Genomic DNA, 14,656 nt, shown 5'->3' on the forward strand with positions numbered 1-14,656 from the left:
AGAAAATGGGAGTCAAGGCTGGAGGTCGGCCTGTAACAAGAAGTAGCGAAAGAGGCCAGGAAACTGCCCAGCTGGGCTAGGGCGAGGTCAAGTCCGGAGTGCGGGGAGTTCCGGAGTTCTGTCCCATAGGGCATCCAAGTCAAGGCAAACCGCCCTATGTTCTGTGGGCGCGGTCAGGATTAGGTTTGACACAGTGGAGATAAAGGATTAAGATTTTGAAAAGCTGCTTGGGGGGCGGCGAGAAGTCCTGAGGCCCTGGGAGAATCCAATTAAGAATAACTGAGGAGCCGCATTCTGGCCGGACTGAAGAGGGTCTGATCGCTTAGCCTTAGAGGCCAGGGAAGCGAAGCATAAAGGACCGGGGGGTGTGTGCCTGAGGAGGTGAATGACAGCCAATGGGCTCTGGCCATGGGCGTGGCGCTGTCAAACTTCGGGGGCGGGGCCGGGGAGACACAGTCTGGGCAAGCTGAAGCCAATGAAAAGCCAGCAGGTGGGCGGGGCTTATCCCTACACCCAGGATGAAGCCAATGAGAAGCTGCGCCGCTTCCCCACCGCCTCCGCCCCCAAGAAGCGCGCGCCTGGGCAACGGGAAGCCGTTAGGGGCGGAGCCTGCAGCCGCCCGCGCGCAGCTCGCTCCCTCCCCTTTGTGTCGCCATGGCGGCGGCGGCGGCGAAGGCGAGGACGACGAGTGAGGGGTCGAGCGCGGCCGGCGCCTGAGGAGGCTACGCGACCATGGTGGTGAGGGGCCCACGCGGCCGTCAGTCCGTCCGCGTGTCAGTCTGTCCGCCCGCCGCCCCGCCCCGCGCGCCCCGCCTCCGGCCCCGCCCGAGCCCGCGGCCTGCGCCGCCCCTCACCCCGCATCGGGGTCGCTCGGACCCCCCCTCCTTTCCTCCCCCGGCTGGGTCTCGGACCCCTGCCCTCACCCCGGCCCCGCCCCCTCAGCGCGCATCCCCTTTCACTCCCGGGAGGTGACAGTGGCCCGAGACTTCGAGCTTGGGGAGGAGGGGCTGGACCAGGGAAGGACCCGCAGCCCCCATGTGCCCCCCCCACCGCGGCGGGGGCCCCCTGAAGCTCCGTGGGTCCTTCGCCAGCCCCATCCCAGAGCCCTCCTCAGCGACCGCTCCCAGCCTTCGCCCACCCGGCTTGGCCCCCTCCTCCCCTCCAGCCCCTCGTTTTTTTTGAGCCCCACCCCCACCGGCTCCATCAGCCTCTTTTCTTCTTTGAGTCATTCCCACCCCATCCCAGCCACCCCTCCATCAGCCTGAATCCGTGCCCCCAGCCGGCCAGCTGCTCCCCTCTCCTCACTCCACCCCAACTCCAGGCCAGCGCCAGTGCCTCCACTTGGAGGCTGGGTCCTCTCCATCTTCTTGTCCTCCTCCTCCCTCCCCCACCATCTCCCTCCACCACCCAGCGGCTCCTGCTCATTCATCCATTCATTCCCTCCCTCCCTGGCTGGCTTCACAGACATTCACTGAGACCTCTGTGCAGACCCCTGCAGACGGCACCGGAGCACGACTCGCCAGGGCAGGAGGGGACAGACAGAAGGAGGCGTGAGACCCAAGGATGAGCTCAGGGTTGCAGGGACATGAGACAGAAGCGAAAAGTCCAGGCAGGGGAATCCCCCTAGCCAGCAGCTCATGCATCAGATTTTATCCCACTGAGCTCAGGAAAGATAAACTAAGCCCAAGACGATGGGTCAAGATTGATGCGAGGAGAAGACCACTTCTGTGCTCAGCTTTGTGCTGGGAAACGGGGGTCTTGGCCCCAGAGCCTGCTCCAGGGGAGGTTCTGCTCCAGTGTGGGGGGAAGGGTCTTATCAGAGTGACATCTCATTCAGCCTCACAGAGCCCAGGGGTCAAGGATCCTACAGGATTCCTGAAAAGGGGCCTGCCACAGCTCACAGGAAAGTGAGCCTGTCGGAAGGATAGGGAAGCGTGTGCCAACAGAGGGAACCACCTTTGTAAAAAGACAAAAATGAGAGATGGTGCTTTTGTTGGAATCTTTAAGTTTTTGAGTCACACCTGGTGATGCTCAGGAGTTTCTCCTGGCTCTGCACTCAGGAACTACTACTAATAGTGCTAGGAGGACCATATGGGATCCAGGGATCCAGCCCGGGTTGGCTGTGTGCAAGGCAAGCACCTTACCCTCTGTGCACTCTCTCCAGCTCTGGAATCTTCAAGCTTTGAGACCTTAGAGTGGCAGTGGGGAGAAGGGGCTGACCGAGAGGCAAACAGACACCAGGGAATTAAGAGCTTCCCTTGGACACTTTAGGAAGCCCCTAAATCAGTGGCAATTGAGGCAGAGTCGTGACTTGGGAAAATCTGAATCCCCTGGCAGAAGGGGGGAGCTCAGGACCGTAAAACATAAGAGGGAAGGGACAGAGCCACAACACTGTGGGGAGGGCTTTTGCCTTTTACTCTCCTGACCCCAGCACCCCATATGGTTCCCAGAGTCTGCCAGGAGTGATCCTTGAATGCAGAGCCAGGTGCAAATCCAGAGCATTATTGGGTGTGGCCCCAGAACAAACTGATAAGAGGGAAGCTGTGAATGTCCAGACAGGGACACAAGGGATTGACAGGACCTCCTATGGAGGAGGTGTTCCAGATGGGGCTGGGTGAGTTGATTGTGGCTCACGATCCACTAAGCTACCCCCCACCCCCTACCCTAAGGATTTTAAACTGGGCACTGTGACACCATCGTGCTCTCTCCTTCAGCCCTAGCTCTTAAGCTCCCAACCCCCCGCCTATAGACCACACATGAAGAGGCAGACCCCCACTCTCTCTCTCTCACACACACACACCACCTACCCTTCACGCTGAGGGCAGTGTGTGGCGCGATCCGGGCCTCTGCCCAGCCTGGCAGATAACAATGCCCCCGTTGTATCTCTGCTCCCATCTCTGGGGGCCTCTGATTCTTCTTTCTGCTCCAAAGGCTCGCAGCACTGACAGCCTGGATGGCCCAGGGGAGGGCTCAGTACAGCCCCTGCCCCCCACTGGGGGGCCCAGTGTGAAGGGGAAGCCTGGGAAGAGGTGAGAGGTGAGGGCGAGGCTCAGATTAGGTGGGGGGCCACGCGCAGGAGCGCTCGTGACGTGTCACTTGTCCTGCAGGCTCTCGGCTCCTCGAGGCCCCTTCCCCCGGCTGGCCGACTGTGCCCATTTCCACTACGAGAACGTAGACTTCGGCCACATTCAGGTATGGGGGCTTAGCATGCTAATGGGCTGGTGAGATCCCATGCAACCGTGTCAGCCCCTGCCCCCCTGAAACCTATCCTGGGGACTAGACGCTCCAGTGGTATGCATAGACCGTTGGAGAAATCCGAGTGCAATTCATTCGTTCCTTTATTCATTCAGCAACTTTTTTTTTTTCCCTCTCCTTAGTTGTATGCTCTGTGCCAGAACCCTGTATCTTAACAGGGCCTGCCCTGGGGGAGGTGCCAGAGGGGGACACAGATCATTCCTAGGCAGGGCTAATTTGGAACCGGAGTTTCAGGGCTGAAACAGGAGGAGGCCCTCACCGGAGGCCCTCACCCGGGCCCTTGCTTCCCTCTGCAGCTCCTGCTGTCTCCAGAGCGTGAAGGCCCCAGCTTCTCTGGAGAGAATGAGCTGGTGTTTGGGGTACAGGTGACCTGTCAGGTGAGAGCACCTTTGCTTCTTGTGTCACCCCGTGGACTGGAACCCATGGTCCCCCCCACTCACTTTAAGAAGCACACGGCTCCCTTCTATCCCTCAATCACACAGGGTCGCTCCTGGCCAGTTCTCCGCAGTTATGATGACTTCCGTTCCCTGGATGCCCACCTCCACCGATGCATATTTGACAGGAGGTTTTCCTGCCTTCCAGAGCTGCCCCCTCCCCCAGAAGGTTCCAGGGCTGCCCAGGTAATCCATTTGTTCCCCCGTCCTTGCCTTCCCCCTGACCCCAGCACCAGCCGTGTGTGAAGTCACCAAGTCAGGGATAGGTAAACATTCCAACACAGGGGTGCCTGGACTCCTACCAGCTCTACAGAAACTTGTGTGGAGAGGCCAAGAACAGCAGCAGAGTTCTGGAAGCTGCCTTTAGTTTAAGGACCATGGGGAAACTCCAGGGCATCCTTTTTGAGGGGGTCAGCATCACCAGACCAGACCAGGGGGGACACAGAAGAGCTAGATGCCACCTCTTTCCCGAGTGATAGGACAGTACATCATTACTGAACACCAGATTCCCCCCCCCCCCCCGCCACCTCGGCACTCAGGGTTGAATTGCAGCACCCAGAGGTGAGTTAAGGCACTAGAGGAGGGCAGTGTGCTCTCCATGGGCCGCCCCCCTCAAGAGCCCTCCCTCCCAACCTGCCCCCAGATGCTGGTGCCGCTGCTGCTGCAGTACCTGGAGACACTGTCGGGACTGGTGGACAGTAACCTCAACTGTGGGCCTGTGCTCACCTGGATGGAGGTGTGTGGGAGTGTGGGAGGGGCAGGGAGGGAGCCAGAGCAGGCTGGGAGTGTGTGGGCACAGGAAAGAAACGAGCAGGAACGGAGGCGGCGCTGGCATTTCAGTGTCTGTGTGGGTGCCTGCCAGGGAGGGAACCGTGTGCGTGCACGTGTGTGAGCAGGCATTGGGCTGCAGGACTGGAGGGAACCGTCTCTGTGTGTGTGTGTGTGTGTGTGTGTGTGTGTGTGAGAGAGAGAGAGAGAGAGAGAGAGAGAGAGAGAGAGAGAGAGAGAGAGAAGAGCATGTGTGCACTCGTGTTATGTGTGTGAGTATATATGCATCTGTGCAAGCGTTGTGTGCATATGTGTGAGCAGGCATCAGGCTGTGGGTCTGTAAAGATTTCAAGGTATATTAGTTTAAGATAGTTGGATTTGGCTGAACTCTGAATGCCTGGCTAGAGTGGCTCGGAGCAGGTTTAGAAAGAGAATGCGCCGAGACCATGGTAGAGGATGAGGGTACGGGGCTGCAGGACACGCAGGGGGGTGAAGGGGCAGGAATTGAGGTGTGTGACCAGCCACTCTGGGTGTCACTCAGAGGGGCGTCAGGCAGTCACCCCCATGGGCACGGAGGAACCTTCTCCAAGGTATTTATTGTTGCCTTCTTCTGGCCTCTCCCTGCACGCTGCTCGCCGTCCATCCCAGCTGGACAACCATGGCCGGCGCCTGCTCCTCAGCGAGGAGGCCTCCCTCAATGTCCCAGCGGTGGCCGCGGCCCACGTGGTCAAGCGCTACACAGCGCAGGCCCCTGACGAGCTGTCCTTCGAGGTAAGGCTGGCGGGGAGCAGACCTGACTGGGCTGCCTTGCCCCGGCTTCTTCTGACCCTCCTTCCTTGCCTTCGGCCAGGTGGGGGACATTGTCTCAGTGATTGACATGCCGCCCACGGAAGATCGGAGTTGGTGGCGGGGCAAGCGAGGCTTCCAGGTGACCCTGGCTGGGGATGGGCAGGTGGGGCGGGGGCCCCAGGCCAGCTGGGGTGGCCTCGTCACTGATCTGCCCCCCCACAGGTTGGTTTCTTCCCCAGCGAGTGTGTGGAGCTCTTCACTGAACGGCCAGGTCCGGGCCTCAAAGGGGGTAAGTGTCACAGGCAGGGAGGGGCCCTCCTGCCCTTTTGGCAGCCTGCTGAGCCCTTCCCCACGGTTCACCCCCACAGACGCTGACAGTCCCCTGAGTGGTGTCCCAGCTGCCCAGGGCATGTCCTCCCTGACCTCAGGTAATGGGAACTAGGGGCCAGGCCCTGCCCCGTGTGTCCCCACTCCTGCCCCACCCGCTGGCCACTGCACTGAGCCTGTGACTGGCCTCTGCCCCACAGCTGTGCCCCGGCCGCGCGGGAAACTGGCTGGCCTGCTTCGCACCTTCATGCGCTCCCGGCCCTCGAGGCAGCGGTTGCGGCAACGCGGCATTCTGCGTCAGCGAGTGTTCGGCTGTGACCTCGGGGAGCACCTCAGCAACTCCGGCCAGGACGGTGCGCCCGACCCACCTGCCCACCCAGCCCAGCCCTCCCACCCAGTCTGTGCCACTCAGCCCTCACACCCGCTGCTCTCTCCCAGTGCCCCAGGTGCTTCGCTGCTGCTCCGAGTTCATTGAGGCCCACGGGGTGGTGGACGGAATCTACCGACTCTCCGGTGTGTCGTCCAATATCCAGAGACTACGGTGAGAGTTGCCACCTTCCCTTCCTTCCACAGACTCACCGAGCAGCATCTCTAGTCCAGGCCCTGTCTGGGGACACAGAATTATTGGGATTTAGGAAGTTGAAGAGTGGAACTGGGCTCATGAGGGGCTTCCAGGAGGGCTTTCTGGAGGAAGTGGCAGTCTATCTGAGGCCTGAGAGGGGAGAGAGAAGAATTCATATTCAAAGCGGAGGGGTCAGCTTTTATTGAGCACCTGTCACATGCCAAGTACTTGGTGCAGGGACCACAGTGATGAGGATGATGAGCAGACAAGCCCCTTACTGGGTCTCACATGCTGGAGGGGAGATGAAGGAGGATTTTCTTGTGCATGATAATCAGGAAGGGTGCTGCGGTTACAATGGGGATGGGGGCACCCCACAGGGGAACTTGCTCCGGAGGAGACAGGGAGAACCATTGGGGCGCGTAAGGGCAGAGCCTTAGATGGCGTCAGGAGGCCTGAGACACAGAGCTTTGAGGTCTCTGGGGCAAGGATTTTGGCCATGACTCAATGGGGAACAGCCAGAGGGTTCTGGGCAGAACCAAGAGGGTGGGCAGAGAGAGCACAGGTTGTGGGGGTGGCCAGGAGATGAGAGCCGGAGCCTGGGGACAGTGAGAAACCAGGCCGAGGTCACTATGAGGAGCTTCCACTGTGACAGTGGCCTCCACTGAGAGCTGGGGGTAGAGTCCTGAGTGCCCACACCTGGGCCTTTCTAAACCAGGACAGCTGGGCCCCCGGAAAGGACCAGGACACACTACGGAGTTAGGCAGCTCTGCGCGGCTACAAGCAGGGCCAAGTCCCACTGGCCCCGTAACCTCTATAAATCGGGTGATCTCTGTAAACGCGGCGTCTTCATTTGGCTTTGGGGTTGCTGCAGGGTTTGCTTAGGTTCTGCCACTGAAGAGCCCCGCAGAGGAAAAGGGCAACATCCCTTTGTGGGCACCTGGGGGGTAGGCGAAGGCCATGGCCCAGTGGGCCAGTTCTGACCTGACTCTCCCTCCTCTTGGGCCTGGTGGCCATAGACATGAGTTTGACAGCGAGAGGATCCCCGAGCTGTCGGGTCCCGCCTTCCTGCAGGACATCCACAGCGTGTCCTCACTCTGCAAACTCTACTTCCGGGAGCTGCCCAATCCCTTGCTCACCTACCAGCTCTATGGGAAGTTCAGTGTGAGTGAGGGAGCTGGCATGGTTGGTGGGTGCTGGGCTGCCCCTGGCCCAGTGCCCAGCATGCCCGTCCTCAATCTCAGGAAGCCATGTCCGTGCCTGGGGAGGAGGAACGCCTCGTGCGGGTCCATGACGTCATCCAGCAGCTGCCCCCGCCACATTACCGGTGAGTCAGGAGAGGACAGGAGGGCTGCGGTGGGGCCCGAGGTGGGCTGGGGCTCAGTGTCCCTCTGTATCCCCACCCCTCCAGGACCCTGGAATACCTGCTGAGACACCTGGCACGTATGGCAAAACACAGCGCCAACACCAGCATGCATGCCCGCAACCTGGCCATTGTCTGGGCACCCAACCTGCTACGGTAACTTGGCAGCTCACCAGCCTGCCCCTTCCGCTCCCGCAGGCTAGCCACCCTGCCATCTCCCCTCCCAGCTTGGACACCCTTGTTCATACTCCCCACGGGCAGGCCCTCTTCTCAGCCCCGGGGCCACTTGAGCAAGATCTGGGGTTCACGTTTCTGTGGGGGAATCGGACAGTGGCCCTCACTGGGATACTCAGGGTGCCGTCAGAGGGAGAGGGGTGCAAGAGAAAGACATGAAGCAGGAAAAGGAGGTGCGCAGTGCTGTGGCATTTTAAAGAAATTATTATTTTTCATTTTGGGCCACACTTGGCATCGCTCAGAGCTTACTCCTGGCTCTGTGCTCAGGAATTACTCCTGGCAGGTTCAGGGGACCATATGAGGTGCTGGGGACCGAACCCAGGTCAGACACATGCAAGGCAAGTGGCCTACTCACTGTATTATCTCTTCACCCCGTGGATGGGGGCCGGGGATGTGGCTCAGTGGGAAAGCACCTGCTACTCGTGTGAAGCCCTGGGTTTGCCCCAGCACCCCAAAAATTAAGTATACACATAACTAAACAGTTAGCTAAGAAAAATTCTATTTGGGGGGTAGCATTTGTATAAATTGTTGCAGGTGGCAGGAGAGGCATGTGGCTCTCTGGGGAGGAGCTAGTCAGTGTAGGAAACAGCAAAGGCAAAGGGCCAGGGGCTGGGTCAGTTGGTGGAGGTGGTGGAGCTTCAGGGATCTGAGGAAGGGAGGGAGAGAAGGCCTGGAGAGAAGGCGATGGGGTAGAGAGGTCATGCAGGGTCCCCTGAGGTGTGCTAGGGGGTGGGCAGCCATGGCAGACTGACTTTTACCAGCACTATGGAGGGGGCAGCCAGCAGAACCCTCCCAGTCTCAGAGGCTTCCCTGGCTGAGCATGGGGAGCAGGTTGAGGGGACAAGCAGGGAGACCAGGATGCAGACAGCATAGGGGAAATTTCAATTTTGGAATGATTTGGGGTCAGGGGCTAGGGGTTGGGGGATAGATTGGAGGTAGGAGTCACCTCTAGGTGATACTCAGGTCAGAGGAATCCAGGGCGGTCCTGGGTGTTTGGCCTGAACCACAGGAAGAACAAGCACATGAGGGGAGAGAGCTGACGGGAAAGTTCCAGTTCCCAGTTCCAGCTGTGATCAATTTGATAAGTCAGGGGTGTTGCATGAGGCGTCATTTCCGCTGTGCCCTGACCTTGCCTAGCCGAACCCCCCATCCGTTTGGCTCACAGAACCTGTCCCCTACCCCCAGGTCTATGGAGCTGGAGTCGGTGGGGCTGGGCGGGGCGGCTGCTTTCCGGGAGGTTCGGGTGCAGTCGGTGGTGGTGGAATTCCTGCTCACGCACGTGGATGTCCTGTTCAGCGACACCTTCACCTCTGCTGGCCTGGACCCTGCAGGTGAACCCGGCCTAGCCCGGATGGCCTGATTAGTAGCCCCTGTTGCCTCGGGAGGGCAGGGGGGCTCTCAGCCCTTACCCCACTGAAGCTGGACCCCCCTCCTGGCCCCTTGAGGACCCCGCCCCGGCCTCTCCCTGCCCCCCACTTCTCATTTCAGCTCCTACGCTCAGGATCCCCACTTCTTGGCCCGGACATCGTTCTTCCTTCACCCCTTGTAGCTTCTGGGGGCTCTTGGGGCCGTGGTCCCACCTGGGAGGAGGTGGGAGGTCCCCAGATTGACCCCCCCCAGCCCCACCCAGACTCCCCACCCCGCCCCGGACCCCAGCCCAGTCAGGATTCAGCTCGTCGGAGGGCCCCCAGGCCCGAGGTAACTGAAGCCAGAGCCGCCGCCCTCGCTGGCTGCCGGGAGCTGCCTCCTCATCAGCTCGTTCTGCCTCACTCCTTCCTCGCCTGCCTGCTGCCCACCCATTCCCGCCTGATCCACCTTGGCCCCCTGCCTTGCCAGCCCGGGTGGGCACGCTGTCGGGCCGGGGCTTGGGCTGTCAAGCTTGGCTTTGCCCGTGGCCTTGACTGGCCCCCCCGGACTGATGAGTTTCTCCTTTCCCAACTCTCCAGGCCGCTGCCTCCTCCCCAGGCCCAAGTCCCTCGCGGGCAGCGGCCCCTCCACCCGCCTACTGACACTGGAGGAAGCCCAGGCACGCACCCAGGGCCGGCTGGGGACACCCACAGAACCCGTCGTTCCCAAGGCCCCAGCTTCTCCCGCTGAAAGGTGAGGGGATGCCAAAGCGAGGGGAGGGATCCTGAAGGCTCCCCCAGTTCCTCATACTGCTTGTATCTCCCCTTTCAACCCAGGAGGAAGGGGGAGAGAGGAGAGAAGCAGCGGAAACCCGGGGGCAGCAGCTGGAAGACCTTCTTTGCCCTGGGCCGGGGCCCCAGCATCCCCCGGAAGAAGCCTCTGCCCTGGCTGGGGGGCACCCGCACCCCAGCACAGCCTTCAGGTCAGAGGCTGGGCAGTTGAGGGGCCCAAGAAGCAGTGGATTGTGCCCACGACTCCCCTATCTCCTCCTCCTTGCAGGTAGCCGCCCCGACACAGTCACACTGCGGTCTGCCAAGAGTGAGGAGTCATTGTCATCACAAGCCAGCGGGGCTGGTGAGCACGGGGAACGGGGTGGAGGGAGAAGCCTCGGCCTCCACACGTGGGCTGCAGAGCAAGGGGCTTGGGTGTGTCTATTGTCAAGTCTTTAATCTGCACAGTGAGGGACATAAAGCATCTCTGGCTGGTACCGCACCAAGACCAACAGGACACAGGGCCACCTTTCCCAGTGGTTCTTCACTTTAGAAAGAAAGTGTAAACAATATGACAGACATCCCGGAACCCACTGGCCAGAGCTCAGAGAGCCACTGCCCAACCTGCAGGCCCCTCCCCTCTCCCACCTGCACTTCCTGACCCCACTGACGCTCCTCTGGATTTCGTGGCTGTCATGCCTTCCTCATATTCAGGAATGCACACAGCCAGCATGCCACACACTGCTGTGAAGCTCCCAGGAGAGCTCACCAAAGGCATGTGGGGGGCTGGAGCGATAGCACAGCGGTTAGGGCGTTTGCCTTGCACGCGGCCGACCCGGGTTCGATTCCCAGCATCCCATATGGTCCCCTGAGCACCGCCAGGAGTAATTCCTGAGTGCAGAGCCAGGAGTGACCTCTGTGCATCGCCAGGTGTGACCCCCCCACGAAAAAAAAGCAAAAATAATAAAATAAAATAAACAAAGGCATGTGGGTGGGCCTTCCTCGCCCTGTGTGCATCTTCCCCCGGTGCTGGCTGGCAGCAGCACCCACTCCACGCCTTCCCTCCCTGGCTTGCCCAGCACGTGTGCATGTGAGCAGCTGCAGCCCCCCCTACTCCAACCCCCCCCCGACAGCTCCGCCCTTCATCCCTGCAGTGCTGGTGCTCATACTCCTGGTTCATGCCCCACACTTGCAGGAAGGGGTGTGTTTGGAGGGCAGCTCAGGGTCAGATACACCGGCCCCAGTTCTTTGCAGTGGGTATACTTACAGGTTCCTGGTTCCAGGCTCCAGGATCGCTCCTGGTAGGGCTTGGGGGCCATTTGCACATGCCAGGATAGGACCCAGTCAGCCCAGTGCAAACAGAGCTGCCCTACCTGCTGTACCATCTCCCGTGCCCATCTGCACTTTTTTTTTTTTGCTTTTTGAGTCACACCCGGCAATGCACAGGGGTCATTCCTGGCTCATGCACTCAGGAATTACTCCTGGCGGTGCTCAGGGACCATATGGGATGCTGGGATTCGAACCCGGGTCGGCCGCGTGCAAGGCAAACGCTCTACCCGCTGTGCTATCACTCCAGCCCCCATCTGCACTTTTTGTTTGGTTGGTTTTGGGGTTTTAGGGTAACACTTAGTTTTTGTGTTCAGGGCTTACTCTTAACTCTGTGCTCAGGGATCACTCCTGGTGGTGCTCAGGGGACTATATGTGGTGGTGGTGGTGGGGGGGGGTCATCTGCATGCTAGGTAAATTGTTAGCCACAATTGTTCCCGCCCCATTTGGGTGGGGGGCAGAGTGGCACACCCCGTGATGCTTAGAGGTTGCTCCTGGCTCTTCGCTCAGAGATTACTCCTGGCGGTGCTCAGGGGACCATATGGGATACTGGGGGATCAAATTTGGTTCAGCTGTATGCGAGGCAAGTGCCCTAACCACTGGATTGCCTCTTCGGCCCCGGTCTGCATCATTGCCTTGTCCAGACAGGCTCCCTTCCTGGCCTTGCCACTTGTGCCTTCATCCTCCGAGTCTCAGTGCCTCTCCCTGCATCCGTAGCCCTGGGCACCCAAGTGGAGACGCCCGTTCACAGATACCCCCACCCACACTGATGTGTGCCAGGTGCTCGGTGATACCTGGGTGTGTGGAGTGGCTGCCTGACCCCCATCTGCCCTCCCAGGCCTCCAGAGGCTGCACAGGCTGCGGCGACCGCACTCCAGCAGCGATGCATTCCCGGTGGGCCCAGCTCCCGCAGGCTCCTGCGAGAGCCTGTCCTCCTCCTCCTCCTCCTCGGATTCCTCCTCTTCCTCCTCCGGATCCTCCTCGGAGTCCTCAGCAGCCGGGCTGGGGGCTCTCTCCGGCTCCCCGTCACACCGCACCTCCGCCTGGCTGGATGATGGTGATGAGCTGGACTTCAGCCCGCCCCGCTGCCTGGAGGGGCTCCGGGGCCTGGACTTTGACCCCCTCACCTTCCGCTGCAGCAGCCCCACCCCCGGGGACCCTGCTCCTCCGGCCAGCCCAGCGCCCCCTGCCTCTGCCTCTGCCTTCCCACCCAGGGCCACCCCCAAGGCCCTGTCCCCCCGAGGACCCACCAGCCCTGCTTCCCCAGCAGCCCTGGACATCTCGGAGCCTCTGGCTGTCTCAGTGCCACCTGCCGTCCTGGAGCTGTTGGGGGCAGGGGGAGCACCTTCCTCAGTCACCCCAACACCGGCCCTCAGCCCCAGCCCAGGCCTGCGTCCCCGTCTCATCCCCCTGCTACTGCGTGGTGCAGAAGCCCAGCTGAGCGACAACTGCCAACAGGAGATCTGCAGCAAGCTGGCACTGCCCGGCCCCCGGGGAGCCCAGGGCCAGCCAGGTGAGGGAGCCCCACTCAGCCCAGGGCCCCTCCCGGCCCGGCCAATATCCATGGCCCGGCTGACTCCCTTCCCTTTTCTCCCTGCAGGTCCCGAGCAGGATTCCCCACGACTGGCCCCGCCTCTCTCCCTTCTGCGCCCTGGGGGGGCCCCACCCCCACCCCCCAAGAACCCAGCGCGCCTCATGGCCCTGGCCCTGGCTGAGCGGGCTCAGCAGGTGGCCCAGAGACAGAGCCGACAGGAGCACAGGAGCACCCCGTCTGCTTCCCGCTCCCCTTTCCGCCGCTCACTGTCCTTGGAGGTGGGCAGTGAGCCCCCAGGGCCCTCAGGGAATGGGCTGCCCCCCCACTCCCTAGCCCACCCCGGCGCCTGGGCTCCAGGTCCCCCACCCTCCCTTCCAAGGCAGCAGAGTGATGGGAGCCTGGTGAGGAGCCAGAGGCCTCCCGGGACCTCCAGGAGGGGACTCAGAGGCGCTGCCCAGGTCAGTGCCCAGCTTAGGGGAGGTGGGGGCAGAGATGTCGCAGAGACGGCAGCCCCATTCTCGTGTTCTGTCCCCTCCCAGGCTCCCACGCCCAGCTTCTCAGCCCCTCGGGAGTGCCTGCCACCCTTCCTGGGGGTGCCCAAGCCAGGCTTATATTCCCTGGGCTCTCCCTCCTTCCAGCCCAGCTCCCCAGCCCCGGTCTGGAGGAACCCCCTGGGCCCTCCAGCTTTTGACCGGGGAGAGAACCTGTACTATGAAATTGAGGCAGGTGAGGGGTCCCCCTACTCTGGTCCCCCCCGATCCTGGAGTCCCTTTCGCTCCATGCCCCCCGATCGGCTCAACGCCTCCTATGGCATGCTTGGCCAGTCACCCCCACTCCATAGCTCCCCCGACTTCCTGCTCAACTACCCCCCACCCCCCTCCTGCTTTCCCCATGACCATTTGGTCTACTCGGCACCCCAGCACTCTGTGCGGCGACCCCCCCGGCCCGAGCCCCTCTATGTCAACCTGGCCCTTGGGCCCAGAGGCCCCTCACCCTCTTCTTCCTGCTCCTCCTCCTCTCCTCCTGCTCACCCCCGAAGCCGTTCAGATCCTGGGCCCCCCGCCCCCCGCCTCCCACAGAAACAGCGGGCCCCCTGGGGCCCCCACACCCCTCACAGGGTCCCTGGGCCTTGGGGCCCTCCCGAACCTCTCCTGCTCTACAGGGCATCCCCCCCAGCCTATGGCAGGGGGGGCGAGCACCACCGAGGTTCCTTGTACAGAAATGGGGGGCCAGGAAGGGAGGGGGCTGGTCCCCCACCTCCCTACCCTACTCCCAACTGGTCTCTTCGCTCCGAGGGCCAGACCCGAAGCTACTGCTGAGCCCAAGGTGGGCACAGCCTCCCATCCCCCCTTTTCTGGTGCGGCGCCCCCTTCCTTGGTGCCGCCCATATTTTCTTGAGCTCCGAACCCCTATTCCAGTTTCTAACTTTGTAACTTGCTTCTGATACGGCCCCTAACCTGTTCCACACTGCCCCCCTCCCTGCCCTCTTCATCCTGGGGCTTGCGCCCATATCCGAGGGCTTGGATGACACCCCGCCCTCCCTCTCCCTCCAGGAGCCCCAGGCACATGCACGCGGGTGGGTCAGGGGACAGTTTTTACCCCACTCCCTTCCCCTGCCCCGCTAACCATCTGACAAAATTAATAAAAATGGTGACAAGGTGGCTGCTAGCATTGTGCTAGGCCAGGCTCCGTGAATAAAGGCTGAGAGACAGACTCGGGCTGCTTCTCATTTCTTCACGCAGTGCAGTGGGTGCTAGAGGCCAGGGGCCCATGCCATACAGGGGACTGTGGGTGTCCCAAGACGCCAACTCAGGAGAGTGGGCAGTGCAGGGCTGTTCTAGGCTCTGAGAATCTCCTCCAGCAGCTCCATCCTGGGGAGCAGTGGGGCCAGGGGAGATGGATGCCCCCTCCTGCCCACACCAGCACCCTCAGTGCCGGCCCCCGACAAGG

General features: G+C 61.4%; 1 protein-coding gene across 5 annotated transcripts; it reads left to right on the forward strand.

Moving 5' to 3' along the window:
• The first annotated feature begins 581 nt into the window (after positions 1 to 581).
• On the forward strand, positions 582 to 14,419 carry ARHGAP33 (Rho GTPase activating protein 33). Of its 5 annotated transcripts, XM_055146527.1 has the most exons (21): positions 582 to 738; positions 2,932 to 3,029; positions 3,108 to 3,192; positions 3,552 to 3,632; positions 3,738 to 3,875; positions 4,333 to 4,425; positions 5,106 to 5,228; positions 5,308 to 5,385; positions 5,469 to 5,535; positions 5,615 to 5,674; positions 5,774 to 5,926; positions 6,012 to 6,114; positions 7,152 to 7,296; positions 7,377 to 7,459; positions 7,544 to 7,651; positions 8,915 to 9,060; positions 9,676 to 9,829; positions 9,913 to 10,058; positions 10,136 to 10,210; positions 12,011 to 12,685; positions 12,773 to 14,419. In XM_055146527.1, exons 1-21 carry the CDS (start codon positions 733 to 735, stop codon positions 14,023 to 14,025), a joined length of 3,870 nt encoding a protein of 1,289 aa, XP_055002502.1. In that variant the 5' UTR covers positions 582 to 732; the 3' UTR covers positions 14,026 to 14,419. The 5 variants fall into 5 exon arrangements, with proteins under 5 accessions (XP_055002502.1, XP_055002505.1, XP_055002504.1 ...); XM_055146530.1 differs by lacking the exon at positions 2,932 to 3,029 and having other exon boundaries at positions 584 to 738; XM_055146529.1 differs by lacking the exons at positions 582 to 738; positions 2,932 to 3,029; positions 3,108 to 3,192; ... (1 more) ...; positions 3,738 to 3,875; positions 4,333 to 4,425 and adding an exon at positions 4,706 to 4,729.
• The last annotated feature ends 237 nt before the right edge of the window (positions 14,420 to 14,656 follow it).

The sequence above is a fragment of the Sorex araneus genome, chromosome 8, assembly GCF_027595985.1.
Source record: "Sorex araneus isolate mSorAra2 chromosome 8, mSorAra2.pri, whole genome shotgun sequence".
Lineage (NCBI taxonomy): Eukaryota > Metazoa > Chordata > Mammalia > Eulipotyphla > Soricidae > Sorex > Sorex araneus.

What these genes read in the sequence shown, in the direction of transcription:
- ARHGAP33 (XM_055146527.1), top strand. An exon ending in GGGTACAGGTGACCTGTCAG is followed by an intron (nt 3,633 to 3,737) that starts GTGAGAGCACCT and finishes TCAATCACACAG; the next exon opens with GGTCGCTCCTGGCCAGTTCT. An exon ending in AAGGTTCCAGGGCTGCCCAG is followed by an intron (nt 3,876 to 4,332) that starts GTAATCCATTTG and finishes ACCTGCCCCCAG; the next exon opens with ATGCTGGTGCCGCTGCTGCT.